Raw genomic sequence first — 18,557 nt, 5'->3', positions numbered from 1 at the left:
AAATCAAAACCACAATGAGATATCACTTCACACCAGTCAGAAAGGCTAGTATCAAAAAGACAAGAACACTGTTGGCGAGAATATAGGAAAAAAGGAAGCCTCATGTACTGCTACCAAAGGGGAAAGGAATAGGGGAATGGGCGTAATGGGTGAAGGAATTAAGAGGTACAAACTTCCAGTTATGAAATAAGTCACGAGGATGAAAAGTACATCACAGGGAATATAGTCAGTGATACTGTAATATACATATTGTGGTGAGCATTTCGTAAAGTATATAATTACTGAATCACTATGCTGTACACCTGAAATGAATTTAATATTATTTGCCAACTACACTTCAATTAAAAATTTAAAAATTTTTCTAAAAATTAAAATGGTAAATTTTTTAAAAAGGAAAAAATAAATTGCATCATTACATTTTAACATAATAAAATGTTTTAAATTCAGACTGTTTACAAAGAAATTTCAGTAAATACTAATTTCTAAAAGTGTAACAAGATATAGTAAGCACATTTAATACACTCAAGTGTTTAACTTTATTTCAAGGGCACCTGAGACAGTGAAATGGAATGGAAACTGACCATTAGAATGGGTACACATGAATTCCTAGCTCAGTTAAAATTTTCTACTCTAATGGTTTCTTTCCATTTTCTCAACCTTATGTAAGAAAATTAAACTTCCAGCTGTAAAAATTCCATGACTTAAGTTATTAAAATTTAGAACCAGATAAATTTAAACCACATAGTCTAATTTTTTATTTAAGTATCTGGATATTAGTAATATGCAATAAGCACATACTTACTGTAAAACAAGAGTAAGTAATTTTATTGCTTGTACTGCAACATCATATTCTTTGTCAAGGGTCATAGATACAATTCTATCCTAAGAACAAAAAAAAATTAAGGTATTTTTAAAGTAAAAGTAAGGGAAAAATATTTTCAAACAACAGGTAATTTTTAAATACTTGAAGTTAATACTAACCTTGAACCGACTGGTAAAAAGCTCCAGTTTGGAATTAAGCTCTTTGTTATAATAAAGCCCTTGTAGAGCAGTGAGACATTTGAGTCTTACCTCACCTTGCTAAATGAAGAGGAGAAAATGCATTAAAACTTTGCATAATTTCAACCTGAATATTTAAGACATACACAGTATCTTCTACTCTTGATTTTTAAATACGTTCTATACATTCTTCAAAACTCTCATTTTCAGAAACTCTTATCTTTGACAATGCAAAAATAGGAATCAATGCATGCATTTAAACTAAATACCTTTGGGGTTATTATTTCTGTACGTCAAATGAAAATTTCGTGAAAATCTGTTCAGAGCAATACTACTGTGAAAGACATTAGTAGCATACTTCACAGTTAAGTTTTCCTTTACAGAAAGTAATATTTGTAAAGGATATATGCAAAGAACTTCAAAGCTAGTGAACAGGCAGCCTAAGAGAAAGGTAGAATAATTAAAAAACTATAAAATAAAAACTGTCAGAGGCCAAGTTGGAATTTATAATCTGGCTAAGATACATGTTTATAAAGAGAGAAGAAAAGTTAGGAATATTTTAAAAAGTATACAGCACTCACACAGTAAGAATAAAGACTCTTCTTACAGCTCTAAGAAATGCCTAACCACTACCACCTACATGATTCTAATGTTTGTTTCACTACAAAAAATAATTCAAGACCAAAGTCTAAATCAGTTACCAAAATTAAAAAAATCTAGGGGACTTTATGCAATAGAACCAATGTTTTCATGGAGCACAGAGAAAAGAATAAAGAAATGCCTACAAGAATGTGGTCCCAGGTATACACAGGTAACTCATTATGAATGAGAGCTATAGATAGCTATGCCTATGTGTAAACAGATAAACATTCTGTAAGGGCATATCTTACCTTATCATGCATAGTCCAGCCAACATATTTTAAATAACTGTCATTTAGAAAGGCATCACTATACATTTTCATCCAAATGCCAATTTCTTCAATGCAAATAGCTCGAATTTCAGCTATTGCATCACTGAACGGAGGAAGGGAAAATTATGTATATTAGTGCCACTGTAACATCAGGATTTGTGATTTATCCAAGACATGCCAAATACTTCACACCTAGTATGAACATACCACTATCTTAAATATTACTGGGGATTTAAAAGTAGAACTGAAGCATGACCCCTGAATGTTTACAGACTCCTTGGCAAAGCATACTTCTCATCACATAAATATTTAAAATTAAATAAAATTACAAACAAAATTGGATCCCCACCTTTTATACCATGCCATATCCCAGCCTCTGCTCACACCTGCTGGGCATGGTGTGTTCAGAAGACAGCAGGCACACTAGTTTGGTTAAAGCATACTTTTCCAGGAGAGAATTAGTTACACGTAACATTGAAGCCAAGCTTCATTTCAATTTGAACATCAGACTAAATTATTTTGAATTCACCCTGTAGGTGCTAGTGAGTCACTGAAGGCTTTGGAGCAGAGGAATAACACAATAAAAGAATGTTTTAGGAAAACTTCAATAATCTCTAGCTATGAGAATGACAGAGGAATAGACTAAGATAATGGTGACAACAGAGACAAAAAGGTAAGAATGGACCAAAGGACATCACAAAGGAAGTAATTCAATAACTCCCAAGTTGAGGAAGTGAGGGAGAAGTTGAATAAAAATGCCACCAACATTTAAAGAATAGATTACAACAGAAATGGTGGTAAGATTACCTATTTCTTTCCTCTACTCATTCAAAAGAGTGAAAGAGAATACTTAAATCTATCCAAATTTTCCCAATAACATCCAAACGGCAGAGTCCAGAGCCATCATGTATAGTTTCTACTAAAAGCAATTAAGTATTCTGTACCCTAACTCCTAATCAAAGAAGTAGATTCCATCTGCTGGGCAGCTACAAGACAAGCACGTTATCCCATTCTTCAGAGAGGAAACATCAAGTTCAGAGCAGTTAAACAACTAGAGTACCTCAATCAGTGGAAGACCTTACCATCTAACACTGATCTTATTCCAATGCTCTTTCTACTACTTTATACTGCCTAAACCACTAAATATCCAAACCTGAATAGAATAAGAATTACATAGAAAAAATGTTCTGACTTACCGGTATCTATGTACAAACACTCCCTTAAATATTGCATTCATCATATTTTCTATTTCATCTTGATTTTCCTGAAGCTGAAAAGAATATATTATTTCTTTCAATTGTAATGGAATACAACCAAAACAACATCTAAAAGACATTACAAATACAAATACAGGTTTCTCCAGTGTTTTGGTGATTACATCTAATTTTTAATTCTACTAGACAACAGTAACCACAGAAAAATTAACAGCTGTTGTAGGTCAGGTAGCTAAAGTCCCTCGATACCTGGAATAGTTGACTTGGCTTTTAACGTTTAGCTGATAGATTAGCCTTTTCTAAGGCTCACAAATTTCCATTATAAAAAGGCACATAAAAAATCTGTTAAGTAAATTAATTACAACACATATAATCTATTATATATGTTCATATCAAAAAAGTATAGTAATATTTCATTATCTTGGTCATTATCATCTGAAAAAGAAAAATAATGTTAACTAGTGCCTGCTCACAGAGCAAAAGAGGTTTAAGTAAAGCAACTTGGTAAAAAGTTATCCTGCTAAATTCTTTTGAAGGAAACAAGCCTCACCTTAAATAATCAAGTAAACATTTCAAAATCTTGGTCTACTTATCTACTCCCAACAAAACTGTTTCAGAGTTTGAGAGGAGAAAAATCTTTCTCACAGTCTAAGTATCAATTAGCTCTTAGATTATGTTCTACACTTTTGTAAAATGTATTTTTTTTCATGACTATATTCTTGCATTTTCAAATAATGCTAACAAGGGCGTGCACTTTTTTTTAAAGGATTTTATTTATTTATTTGAGACAGAGTGATACAGAAAGAGAGCGAGCATGAGCAGGGGGAGAGGCAAAGGGAGAGGGAGAAGCAGACACCCCGCTGAGCCAGGAGACCGATGTGGGCTCTGTGGGGCTCGATCCCAGGATGCTGGGATCATGACCTGAGCCAAAGGCAGCCGCTTAATCAATCATCTGAGCCACCCAGGCACCCCAAGGGTATACACTTCTTATATTCATTAGCACAGATAAACAGTCAAAGGTCCTAGCTGGTCAAAAACTTAACCCTAACCCAGAGTATCGGTATCTTGTATTTGCACAGGAATTTTAATCTCAAAATCCTTTTACCTATATCTACTCATTCAATGCTCACAATCTTAAATTTTTTTTTAAAGATTTTATTTATTTATTTATTCGACAGAGATAGAGACAGCCAGCGAGAGAGGGAACACAAGCAGGGCGAGTGGGAGAGGAAGAAGCAGGCTCATAGCAGAGGAGCCTGACGTGGGGCTCGATCCCATTACGCCCATTAGCGGAAGGCAGACGCTTAACCACTGTGCCACCCAGGCGCCCCCACAATCTTAAATTTATGTCCAAGAATTGGGCCATAATTTCAAGGCCTAAGACATTCATTATGTTTACCTAATAAATCATCTGATGAAATTTAATAACTACAATTAAGAGGCAAAAGGCCAATTCATTTCAAACTATATGAAAAAGATGAGGAATTTAGGTAGGGGGGCAATATGGACAAGACTTTAAGGCTTCTGTTGAGTCAGGGCATTTTAAAAAGTTATTGACTATCTCAGAAATGACCAACTAAAAATTATAGCTACTACCAACCCCAAATATATCAAAATCAAGTAGTAATTTCTGGATTACCACGGCAAATATTACCTCAAATGCATTACTAACATTTTTGAAACATCAGATTTTGCTTATTAGAAATAAACATAAATATCGCCAATATCAGATAGCAAAATATGGTATCACTAATGAAGAAGGAATTTAAATCACAAACATAACACTGAAAGTAGGGGGTGCCCCAGTCGGATAAGCTTCTGACTCTTGATTTCGGCTCAGGTCGTGATCTCAGGGTTGTGAGATAGAGCTCCACATCGGACACCATGCTGGGCATTGAGCCTGTTTAAAATTTTCTCCCCACAAAAATACAATAAATAAAAGTAAAAAAGATTCTCTCTCCCTCTCCACCTGCCCTTCCCCCTCTAAGAAAAAGATTTTGTTTACTATTATTTAGCATAAGAATAAAAATATCTCCCTCATTCTAAGTTAAATTTGGTGATCAGTCATGTTAATCAACTGCCTCCTACACTACCAAAAAAAAAAAAAAAAAAGGGCAGCAATTGAGACACCTTAAATAGCCTGTAAGTTATTTTTCAAAGTGATGTCACATAAGTGAAACCTGAATTCATCCTGATAACTAGTTCAGGGAAGAAGTTAGGAGAGAGACATTTTCATGGCAGAAATGAATAATACTAAGGCTTAAAACAACTTGTCTGACTGGCCCAGGACCTTACCGAAAGCCTTAACTCTTAACCCTAGTCTACACAAAAAAGAAATATACGCAAAAGGTACTGTTGGCATGGATAGTCAACAAAACTAGACATTTAAACAACTTGAAATATTACTTAAATTTATATCTTTCCAAAAAATTTATCTGATGGATTAGCAACATTATACCATAATTAATGGTCAAAGTTGGTTACGGATTAACAGCTCAAAAATTCAATACAAAAATTTACCTCTTTCCGCTTCTGTAGCAGGAGTTCTAGCCTCTCATTGGCTCGTTTCCCAATCATTTTATTTCGTTCTGCCTCATACTGTCTTTGTGTATTATCCATATTAATGCTAAGATTTAGCGCCACATTCACCAAAGCTGTCATCAACTTCATAGCTATTTTTAAATGGAAAATTTTGAAATTAGTCTCACAGATGCAAAAATTTACAATTTAATATCAAATTAAGAGAAATTAAAGACAAGATGGGCTGTTCTGCTTCTAATAGAAAAGAAAAATACAGCTTCTACAAATGACAACAATAAATGACAGCTAATGTGTATGGAATACTTACTATATCAGTTACCTATGTTAAGTATTTTTCATGGTTTATCTCCTAATCCTCCCATCAGCCCTCAAAGTTAAGTATTATCCCCATTTCATTCATTCATTCAAACAAGTCCACTGAGATTAAGAAATTTCCCTGAGATTACACAGTTCACATAAGTAGTTAAACCAGTATTCAAAACAAGGTGATCTGACTTCAGACTATGCTCAAATCCCACTATTCTAAAATGTGTCCCCTATAATGATCTTTTTCAGAGGTCATAATTCACCTTCTCAGTAAATTTTGGTTCCTCCGGCAGTCACTTAACCATCTTAGTTATCAAAGGGAGAGAAGCCTGAGTGCTTCATATCAAACTACAATATGCAAAAATTAATTTCATCAGTACTTGATTTCCTTTAATTTTACTCTATTACATATCATGATAAAGACAATGGTGAAGTTATGAAGAACAGATCTAGATGAAAAGTCAAAGTACAAAGGAAAATATCACCCAATAAAGTGCGTCTTATTACACTTCCTCCAGATCCCCCCCCCCACCTTTTGTTACTGAACCCTTGCTCCTGAGACAAGACTGTTTGTGATTTAAAACTTATTAATTGAAATATCTCACCATTTTATGCCTTTTTAGTTTACTCCAGACTATTTCTCAGATCTGGTTCATTGCATAAGAGAATAACACAAAACTAAATCTCAATTTGGGGCTATTGGGTCTCCTTAAAAAGGATTCTCAACTTTCTCTTTAGAGCTATTTCATTCCCTCAGCAAACCAGTTTGTTATTCTGATCTAAAATTATTCACCTTACGGCATCATACTTCTTTAATTTACTTAGCCACCAAATTCTTAACATTAAATGCTACCTAAGTTCATAGAGCAAGATCACATTCATATTTTTTTTAAAGATTTTATTTATTTATTTGACAGAGAGAGACAGCCAGCGAGAGAGGGAACACAGCAGGGGAGTGGGAGAGGAAGAAGCAGGCTCCCAGCGGAGAAGGCCGATGTAGGACTCGATTGATCCCGCAATGCCAGGATCACGCCCTGAGCCGAAGGCAGACGCCTAACGACTGCACTACCCAGGCGCCCCCCACATTCATATTTTGTGACTTCCAATCTAAAAACAAAAATCCTATAGAAAGATTGCCCGCATTTTTTCTTCCACCTCCTTCCCCCAGATTACCTGCATTGTGTTTTTTGAAAATGGAGGAGTTAGCAAAAGTAAAGCCTTAATTCTTTTGGAAAATACTCTAAAGGAAAAAAATATCCTCACACTTAAAGAGAATGAAAAATTTTTGTATAAATCAATATATTCTACCATTAAGGCCTATAATACTATAGTAACAATGAATGCCTAGTTGATTTTTCCAAACTCAAACCAAAAAGTACACATTCGGCAATAGTGTATCAATAATTTTACTTTTATCACAAAGGAGAAACCAAAAGATTTTATAAACACCAACACTAAAAACCACTGTTCTAGAATTGTGTGAGGCTTAAAAATATAACTCATTTCAAAAAGCAAAGAATTTAGCTCAGTCTAAAGTTACTCAGAAACGTTAGAAAAATCAACTTTTGTGGTGTGGTTAAAGAGTAAACATCACCCTGCAGGAACCATCAAACTAGCTCACATCACAGAGGGTCATTAGGACTACATATCCAAAATGACTTAACGGTCTCCCCAAATTTGCTGTCAATATCTTCCCTGATAAGACATCTTTCAAGAATGCAGCACATTCCTATCCACCTCTTTTCCCTTTCTGTGGCATAGTAATCAAATAGGTTTAACACAAGAAAATCACCATATACTAACTATAGTATGTATACCTTCACAGAATCAAAACTGAAAATATCATTGCATTCCCAGTAATTCATGGGGGGAGAAAGGAGAGTGTCCTATTAGTGGTTACTCTATGAGCAAAATTAATTAATTAGAGTCATTATTATTTCATTTCTTTTAATGAAAACTATTTTCATCTCTAACCTAAGGAAATATGCAAAAAAAATTTCTAAATACTGACCTGCCAGGGTGCTCGTATGTCGAAATGCTCTGACTTGTGAGTCAGACAATCCTGTAAGAAGTGAAATGACCGTATCCATCATGTACTCATCATATATGATACTATATTGACACTGCCGTACTAATACGCCAATGAATTCACAAAAACTGGATTTGAACTTCTTCCACTGAGGACCAGCCATGGTAAGTGGATAGTCTCCACTATCCTAAAACAAAAATTTTAAACAGCAATTTCATTTAAAACACACAACTTGATAAAATTTCGCTTGTTTATGAAATACCCTAGGCAGAAACTGAAAAGACTAAACCTTTACCCCACCTTTCTTCTCCAATAAATCCTCAAAGTAGGTAGAAGTTACTTTTGAACACTTGTGCTCTTTAAGACCAAAATGGATATTCGGAATTCAATTTAACCAATAAAAATATAAACCCATTACTCAAAGTTAAAAATAAAAAGCTTCTCTCATCAGAGCATTATACTGATAAAAAAAGATATACTTACTGTTTCCTTAAAACAAAAGCATACCAAAATCAAACCAAAGAATATTTTAAATGGATTCAAAAACGATGTAATATTTTCAACCAGTCTAAATGATGTATGACTTATAAATAATCAAAAGATTACAATGTATATTTTCATTAGCTTCAAGGACCTCAAATAGTCAACAGACATAAACAATGACAATTTATTTTTAAACAATAACGTAATTTTAAAAAGAAATGGAAATGTAGCTAGTACAGCCTGGAAACACTAGTACTTAAGTATTCTTTCATATAGAGATGGGGCATTCTCCAATGAAGTTACACTGAGAATCTCCATAAATCATTAAAAACAAATCCTTAAATGGGGCGCCTGGGTGGCTTAGTCAGTTGACCCTTGGTTTTGTCTCACGGGTCATGAAATAATTCATGGGACCCTGGAATTATGACCTGATCTGAAGGCAGATGCTTAACCAACTGAGCCATCCAGGCACCCCCAGCCCTTTTTTTTTTAAAGTAAACTCTAGGGGCACCTGGGTGACTCAGTTAAGTGTCCGACTCTTGGTTTCAACTTAAGTCATGATCTCAGGGTCCTAGGATTGATCCCCCTGTCAGGCTCCTTGCTCAGTGGGGAGTCTGCTTCCCCTCTCTCTGTGCCCCGGCACCCCCGCTCATGCACGCTGTCTCTCTCGCATGCACGCGTGGGCTCAAATAAATAAAATCTTTATAAAAATTAACTCTATGCCCACTGTGGGGCTTGAACTCATGACCCCAAGATAAAGAGTCACATGCTCTAACCAACTAAGCCAGCCAGGCACCCTTATTATTTTGTCATTAGAGCAGTATTTTTTTTTAATTTTAAGTCATGCCATATAGAATTTCGACTACTATTTCTCATCTGAGAATAAGATCCTAATATTCTACAAAAAGGTTTTCTTCCATATTCTCTGACTGAATCATTTAGTAACTACATTGAAATGTATCATCTTAATTGTCAGCAACTTGGTTTGCTGACACTTTCAAATCAGATTTCAGGATTCTTAAGTAATTGTTTCCTTTTAGTAAGAAGGTTCTCACTAAAACATTTAATATTAGTAAGTTAAAATAAAGTCTTCATGTTCCCTGCCACCTGCTGCCCTCTATCCACAGTATCACCTTCCACATTTTAGTGAACCCACAGTCAACTGCCATTTGCGAGCAGATGATCCTCCTTCTAAGGTAGTGTCAGAAGAAGGTCAATAGTAGCCTAAAACTAAGTCACAAGGCCTATGTCATTCACCTCAGTTCATCTCATCATGTAGGTATTTTATCATCTCACATCATCACAAGGGTGAGTACAGAAGATATTCTGACAGAAAAACTACATTCACATAATTTTTATTACAGTATAGCATTATAATTGTTGTTTTATTATTGTTATTAATCTTTTACTATGTCGAATTTATAAATTAAACTTTATCACAGGTTATGTATACATAGGAAAAAACAATATATAGGGTTTACTACTATTTGTGGTTTCAGTCATCCACGGAGATCTTGGAATGTAGCCCCCGGAGATGGGGGGGACCTACTATAATACCATTACTCATAATTACCTCTCAACTACTTGGAGACTGATTAATAGCACTTAGTGATCATCAAAGCCTTTTAAACAACTCTTGTCTTTTAGAATGATAGTTGAAAGCTTCTTCATCAGAGTAAGCAAGAAAAAAAAATGATCAAGTAAAACTCAAATGGGACAAGACTTTCTACTTGAAAATTCAGTGACAAGTTTTGAAACAAGCTGCTGGTGCTGGAATGCAGCTGTGAACAAAAAAAAAATCCCTGCCCTGAAGGAGCTTACATTATAGTAAATCTAAATGTCTTTATTGGTAACAATACTTTAAAGGCATCACTGTGATAAAGGATTCACTCAAGTCTAAGCTATTTTTTTATTTGTATAGTTCTTACTACTCATACTTCAAACATAAAGGATATATTTTTTAAAGATTTTATTTTTAAGTAATCACTACGTAGACCCAACATGGGGTTGGAACTCACAACCCCAGAGATCAAGAGTCACATGTTCCACTGATTGAGCCAGCCAGACGCCCCCTCATAAAGGATATTTTAAATAAGAACATATACAGAGTGGACCTTTAAACAACATGGATTTGAACTGTAAAGGTCCACTTATACACAGATTTTCTTAAATAAATACACCTACAGTACCTTAAATTTATTTTCTTTTCCTTATGATTTTCTTAATAACATTTTCTTTTTTCTAGCTTACTTTAAGAATACAGTATATAATACATACACAAAATGTTTGTTAACCAACTGTTCATCAGCAAAGCTTCTAGTGAAGAGTAAGTACGCTATTACAGCAGTTAAGGTTGGGGGGAAGCCAAAGTTATATGCATACCTTTGACCATGTTGCAGGGGAGGGTCAGCATCCTAAACCCTCATGCCATTCAAGGGTCAACTTTACAGTCCTTTGCCTAAGTTACCTGGTTTCCCAAATATTGACCAAATCTATCTTTAACAATATTCCAACACATGTTCTTAGGCACTAAATTTTATTCTTTCATGAGGTTTTAATTTTTTGACAATAATAACAGCTACCATTTATTAAATTCTTATTATATACCAGGCACTGTAAAATGCTAAGAAATTTTTCAAACATGACTGAATTAAATCCACAACAGGATGATGAGAGAAGTATTATTAGCAGAGAGTATTATTCACAGATGATAAAACTAATGCAAGAAAATAACTTGCCCGAGGTCACTTCTCATCATTTGATTAAATGTGATGCCAGAGCTGTTATGCAAAACACTAATACTCAGAATTTAAGAATACTTTTAAGGTTAAATCAAGATCAACATGCATAAAATTATCAAAACATTTAGGGTAATAAGTTACCTCATCAAACTCTTCAGTCATTTTTCGAATTATTTCAGAGTTCTGCATATGTCTAAACATTTCTGCTGTGACAACTCCTGAAATTTGCAAGTGTAAGAAGTTAATATACACTGTAGAATGAATAAAATAAAGAACTTCTAAGTCAGTCTCTTACACTGTCAGTCTCTATCACATTTCTACCTGACTTGATCTACTCTTGCCTACAATATGTATTCCAGCTTAGCCCCTTTTAATATAATACATGTCATCAGGGTTAGGCAGCACCCAGGGTAACAATTAAAACTTTAAGGATAAACCTGAAGATAATAAGAAAAAGAGTGACAGGTAGAGTTCACTTTAGCCAGGTTTCTTTATTAAGCACTACTATACACACACACACACACACACACACACACACAGACACGCGCGCGCGCGCACACACACACACACGGCAACATTTAATCATCCTTTAAAAGGGCTTCAAATAAACATGAACAGTAAGTTGTAGTTTCCACCCATCCGTAATCTAGTTGGAAGTTTAAATAAAGAATAACAAAAACAGGAAGGAAGGAAGGAAGGGAGGGAGGGAGAGAACAAATAAAAACTATTAAAGGCAGTACCTAAGAAAAACCCTAATGAGTGACAATGCCAAAAAAGGCCATAGGTCAGACCAAAATTAATTAATTAATTAATTAGCATAAGTCAGGTGTTTCACAGAAAAGGACTTTGATAAAGACATTTAGAATTTCAAAGGAAGATGGGAAAGGGGAAGAGAAAGGATACACATTACAAGAAGTAAAGTTAGCCAGATAGAGATTAAATATCAGAAGAGGGATTTCTAGAAAAAAATTATGAGTAGGAGACAATGCAGGAAAAAGATACACATGAACTTCCACTGATGGGGTATCAGATTATTTAAAAAGGAACAAATGTAGAAAATGGATTCTCAAAGTCGTATTTCTATTGCTGGATTGCTTATTCCTTGCCAGTCATGTTACTATGAATACCGTAAGTATGAGGCAGGCGCTATAATCTTGGCTCTGCAGATGAGGAGGTAAAGGCTAAATCAAAGAAAAGTTAAATACTTTGTCTGAGATTATTCATCTACATCATGATGCCACCCCCAAGTAAGATCAACTTCTAGTGGTGCTGTGAAGAGCCCTTACTTACCACAACATTAAAGAACTACATGATTGTTCTAAGATATGAACAAATCTGGAAGAAAGCACCATTTCCCTTGCTAAAGAAGCACATTCTCAAAAACCTTTTGAAGGGTTTTTTAATTTTAATCAAGTCACGGATATATCTTCAGAACCTTCTTGTACTTTACACCAAGGTGCTATAAACTTGGCAAAGCTATAGAAGGACGTTACTCAATCCCTGAAACAACTTCTACAAAATAAGTAAGTACATATCAATAAATCTCAAAGCAAACATACTGCATACATTTTGACAACTGTCCCATTTCTAAAGCTCCCCTCCTCATTTCATACCATATTAACACAGCCCGAAACCCCCCAAAAATAAGCAGAAAAAAACAGCTGTCACAAATACCATGCATATAACTCATGGGGCAGGTGTGAAGGTGCCATTAACACACCACACGTGAGCCCACTGCCTTGAAATTGTAGGAGACATGGAAAAGAGATTGCTGAAAACTGGTAAAATGAAAAGTGACAGCTGACCAGGAATGAAAGAAGGAAACACTGGCAACAGACTCAGGAACCACAAAGCAGTCTGGAGCCATTCAGTGTAGAGCCAAATATCCCTCCACACCTCAGTAGCTGCTGAAGGCAAAACTACAGTAAAATAACTGATGCTCACAATGACAATCCTGAGTCCAAAAGAAAAAGGCTAAGGTACAGTACATATAAAGATGTTTCTAACTCATTTATAAAAGAATTCAATCAAAATCATTCTAAGTATATTTTGAAAGTACTTAATGACCTTAACTTTGATTAGATGGTAAATTCTCCTTCGTAGAGCTTTCTTGATTCTAAAATAAATATTATGACAGTGTTTAAATCTACCTGATAATTTAAGTTTTCAACACCTTCAATTTTTAAAAAACTGGACAACCTGGTATATAACAAAGTACACCCAAAGGTTCAGTTGGTAAGCTCCTGATTCATAAAACAGAATGGTGCCAGAAAAGGAATGAATCTGATAAGGGGAAAATGCTCTGACTATAGCCTTGTTTTAAAACTACAATTCAGAAGCCTAACTAGGAAACTGAAACTGACCAAACTACAGTATAACAGGGAAGACTGAAGATAAAAGTCAGAATTTCAATTCATCAAGTTATTTCTGGCACCTGTTCAGTTGTTAGTAATAATGGCATTATGCAGATCAAACTCAAGAAGTTAATGTATTTGTCTATCAGGCCTCACATACACAATATCTAGTATGCATGCTGCACTGAATGTTGTGATAAACCTCAAATAAAATACATCAGTTCATAAAATGTAGTTTATATGGAATTGTTAAATCACTATATTGTACACCTGAAACTAATATAACACTGTATGTTAACCTCACTGGAATTAAAATAAAATTTTAAAAAACCTAACCAAAAAAAAATCTTTATATATGGTCTGATTACCTAAATTTTCCACTGAGCAGTGTAATTTTAAGAATTAGGATTTTAATCCTATGCTACTTGGGAGAAAAAGTAATGTGAAAAGAATGTAACTCAATTTATTTTCAGTAAAATGTCACTTTCAAAGTTAAAAAAATTAAAAACTCATTTAAAAAATGTTACCTGTTTTACAATTCCAGTAACAGTACTTTTAAAGTATTATTGTAGCGTTAAAGGAGTAGACATAAATAAATTGCTTCTTGGGATTCTTTTTACAGATTTGTTTACATCAGTCTAAGGAGCATCTTTACTTCTTAGATCTATTTTTAAGCAAACTTCCCTCCTCCTGACTTCTGATGTCCACGTTTTTGGTGCCACTTTCATAAAAAAATGTAATACTCTTGGGAAACTTGGTAACATTTATTTTCCTGGACATCTTCTTAAATTTCAAGGATGGACCAAGTATTAGGGAGAAACAAAATAGATCAGAACCTGTCCATGATTTTGTCTGAATCATTTACTGATCCAGATCAAGATGTATGACACCCCCAACTTACATAATTTTGTCTCCCTGCCGAATATCTACAGTAAATATTTTTGCCCCAGGGAAGACACTACTGTATTTTATATTTTCCCCATTCCTACTTCAAAATCTTTTTAAATAAAGTGAAAACATTTCCAATAAGACCCCATTCCAAAACTTCTCTACTTTTTAGAAAAAAAACCTAGAAATTTCACCAATACCTTACTTACTTACTTAATTACCTACTTACTTACTTACTGTTATTCATGTCACTTTTTAACTTCCTACACTTTATAATTCCCTGCCACCTGAACCTGTATCTCTTCATTATCTTCCTCTTCCCTTCTTAATCCACTTCTTTGTTCCTAAAACCAGACGCTGAAAAGTGGGAAATATATCTAATAAAAGTAATATAACAACTATAAATTGCCAAGGTTATTAACTTTCACACCTGAATATAACCGTCTCAACAGAGTTTCTTTCTTTCTTTGTTCTTTGCTCCTTTTTCCTTATACATTCTGTATGATTATAATGCAAACAATTCCATATCTTGGCATTATTTTCCATGTAAAGTGCTAATATATATTTAGGTAAAAGAAAAAGAGACCACTTGAGAACATTCTGCTTCCAAAATAAATGTATCTTACCTTTACAGCCTGAACACTGAATAAAAAAGTTGATGAGGTCAAGAAGTGCTATATCTCGGTCATGCTTATATGATTCTATCCAATCATCTACCACCGACTATAGCAGAGAAGGAAAAAAAAAAACCATTAGCTTTTGCTAATGTTCTAGGAATTAAGTCTGATTAAAGTCATTAAATTTCAACATTAAGTGGTATCACATTACTTCAAATTAATACACACACACACTCATATACTAAAATTTAAAGTTAAATTTTAACAATAAAAGAGAACCAAATTCAGTAAAATAATCACCTGACAACACATAATGATCAGTCTTCTCTTTATTTTGCATTAAAAGGAATCTGAAAACTATGGGACCCAACTTTATAAAGTGTAATTACTTAATATTTAGTGACATTAAGGATATCCTAGAAAATACTAAAAATCACACCCATATTTCTTTTTGACTAAAATACTGTACTAAATACAAATAACACTTAAATATTAACACTGCAATGGAATAAAAACAAAAATCTTTCTAAAAGATGTAAATGGCTGGGTCAATGAGAAAATGCAGAACCAATTTGTTTTTTAACAGTGAACAATACCAGTCCATGTTAATAACAGTAGTAAACTGATGGCTAAATAAACATAAATAAGTAGGACAGTTCATGGATCTGGAGACAATACTGTTAGATGACAATACTCTCCAAACAGATCTACAGACTCAATGCAATCCCTATTAAAAACCCAGCTGGCTTCTTAGCAGAAACTGGAAAGCTGATCCTAAAATCCTTACGGTAATGCAAGAGATCTAGAATAGTCAAAACAATCTTGAAAAAGCAGCACAAAGTTGGAGGACTCACACTTCATTATTTCAAAACTTACTACAAAGCTACAGTAATCAAGACAGTACTGGCTTAAGGACAAAAGTGTAGATAAATGGAATAAAAATGCGAATCAAAAATAAAACCCCATATTGATAGTTGATTTTTGACAAGGATGCCAAGACAACTCAATGAAGACAGACTAGTCTTTTCAATACATAGTGCTGGGACAACTGGCTATCTGCATGCAAAAGAATGAAGCTGGGAGTGCCTGGATAGTTCAGTCGTTTAACCGTCTGACTCTTGATTTCAGCTCAGGTTACGATCTCAGGGTTGTAAGATCAAGCCCCGCATTGGGCTCCACACTGGGTGTGGAGCCTGCTTAAGATTCTCTCCCGCCCTCTCCCTCTGCCCCTCCCTCCGCTGCTTGTTCTCTCTCTCAAATAAAGAATCTTTTTAAAAATTTAAAAAAATACTGAAGTTGGACCCTATCTCATATCATACACAATACTTAAAATGGATCAAAGACTGAAATATAAGAGCTAAAACTATAAAACACATAAGTAATTCTTCATAACCATATGTTAAGCAAAGGATTCTTAGATATTAGACTAAAAGCACAAGAGACAAAAGAAAAAATGAATTTCACTTAATCATAAAAGTTTTGTGTTTCAAAAGACTCCATCAAGGATGAGAAAAGCAACCCACAGAATAGGAGAAAATGTGCAAATCATGTATCTGATAAGGCATTTGTGCTTAAAATATAGAGGCATATCTCATTTTACTACGCTTCACAGATACTGTGTGTTTGCGTGTGTGTTACATGCCAAAGTTTTGTGGCAACCCTGTGTCAAGCAAATCAATTGGAGCCATTTTTCCAGCAGCAGGTGCTTACTTTGTGTCTCTGTCACATTTTGATAATTCTCTCAACATTTTAAACTTTTTATTATTAGATTCATTACTGGTAATCTGGGATCAGAGATCTTGGATATCACTACTGTAGTTGTTTTGGGGCACCATGAATCGTGCCCATATAAGATAGCAAACTTAATAAATGCTGTGTGTGTTCTGATTCCCCCATCTCTCCCCCTCTCCTCAGACCTCCGTATTCCCTGAGACACAACAGTATTAAAATTAGGCCAATTAATAACCCTACAATGACCTCCAAGTGTTTAAGTGAAAAGAAGAGCTGCACATCTCTCACTTTAAATCAAAAGCTAGAAATAATTAAGCTTACTGAGGAAGGCATGTTGAAAGCCGAGACAGGCCAAAAAATAAGCCTCTTGAGCCAAACAGCCAAGTTATAAATACAAGGAAAAATTCTTGCAGAAAATAAAGTCTTGTTCAGTGAACACATGATGATAACAAAGTGAAACAGCCTTACTGCTGATAGGGAGAATGTTTTAGAGGTATGGATTAAAGAATCAAACCACCCACAACACTGCCTTCAACCAAAGCCTAATTCAGGGCAAAGCTCCAACTCTCTTCAATTCTTTGACTAATGGGAGAGGTGAAGAAAATGCAGAAGGAAAACTTGAATCTAGCAGAGGGTGCTTCATGAAGTTTAAGGAAAGAGGTTGTCTCCACATCAAAGTGCAAAGTGAAACAGTAGTAAATGCTGATGTAGAAACTACAGTAAGTTATCCAGAAAACTAGCTAAGATAATTAACCAGGGTGGCTACACAACAAAAAATTTTCAATGTAGACAAAATAGGCTTATATTGGAAGTAGATGCCATCTATGACTTTGATAGCTAGAGGGAAGTCAATTCCTGTCTTCAAAGCTTCAAAGGACAGACTGACTCTCTTGTCAGGGACTAATGCAACCAATTACTTTAAATTGAAGCCAGGGCTCATTTACCATTACAAAAATCCTAGGGCCCTGAAGAATTATGCTGAATCTACTCTGCCTATGCTCTACAAATGGAACAACAAAGACTGGATAATAGCCTATCTGTTTACAACATGGTTTACTGAATTTCTTGAAGCCCACTTTCAACCCCACTTCTCAGAAGAGAAAGATCCTTTCAAAATACTCTTTATTGACAATGCACCTGGTCACTCAAGAGCTCTGATGGAGATGTACAATGACATTCGTGTTGTTTTCATGCCTACTAACAAAAAATCCACTCTGCAGCCCATGGATAAAGGAGTAATTTCAATTTTCGAGTCTTCTTATTTAAGAAATACATTTTCACAAGGTATCTATATAGCTACCATACATGGTGATTCCTCAGAAGGATAGGGACAAAGTCAACTGAGAACCTTCTGTAAATGATTCATCATTCTACATGCCATTTAGAACATCTGTGATCCATGGGAAGAAGTCAAACTATCAACATTAACAGGACTTTAGAAGAAGCTGACTGTAACCCTCACAGATGACTCTGAGAGCTTCCCTGCTCAGTGGGGAGCCTGCTTCTCCCTCTCCCTCTGCTGCTCCCCCTGCTTGTGCTCTCTCCCCCTCTCTCTCAAGTAAATAAATAAAATCTTAAAAAAAAAAGGTTAAACAGTTACCATATGATCCTGCAACTCAACTCCTAGGTATATAATACCCAAGAGAAATGAAGACATATGTCCAAAAAAAACTTGTACAAGAATACTTAACAGCATTATTCGCAATAGCCAAAAAGTGGAAACAAACCAACTGTGCATCAAAA

At 34.8% G+C, this 18,557-nt stretch overlaps 1 protein-coding gene across 6 annotated transcripts in view; it reads right to left on the bottom strand.

Annotated features, from left to right (window-relative positions):
• The window catches only part of STAG2 (stromal antigen 2), a 128,962-nt gene that overhangs the window by 46,933 nt on the left and 63,472 nt on the right, over positions 1 to 18,557 (bottom strand). For all 6 annotated transcript variants that reach the window (XM_002922296.4, XM_034649809.1, XM_034649807.1 and 3 more), the window contains exons 5-12: positions 15,093 to 15,189; positions 11,366 to 11,442; positions 7,983 to 8,187; positions 5,645 to 5,796; positions 3,107 to 3,180; positions 1,890 to 2,013; positions 982 to 1,080; positions 803 to 882 (exon numbers count right to left, since the gene is read on the bottom strand). In XM_002922296.4, coding sequence (XP_002922342.1) covers positions 803 to 882; positions 982 to 1,080; positions 1,890 to 2,013; positions 3,107 to 3,180; positions 5,645 to 5,796; positions 7,983 to 8,187; positions 11,366 to 11,442; positions 15,093 to 15,189 — 908 coding nt within the window. The remainder of the gene's footprint in view (positions 1 to 802; positions 883 to 981; positions 1,081 to 1,889; positions 2,014 to 3,106; positions 3,181 to 5,644; positions 5,797 to 7,982; positions 8,188 to 11,365; positions 11,443 to 15,092; positions 15,190 to 18,557) is intronic.

The sequence above is a fragment of the Ailuropoda melanoleuca genome, chromosome X, assembly GCF_002007445.2.
Source record: "Ailuropoda melanoleuca isolate Jingjing chromosome X, ASM200744v2, whole genome shotgun sequence".
NCBI classification, from domain to species: domain Eukaryota; kingdom Metazoa; phylum Chordata; class Mammalia; order Carnivora; family Ursidae; genus Ailuropoda; species Ailuropoda melanoleuca.
This window is presented reverse-complemented; position numbering and strand designations above follow the sequence as displayed.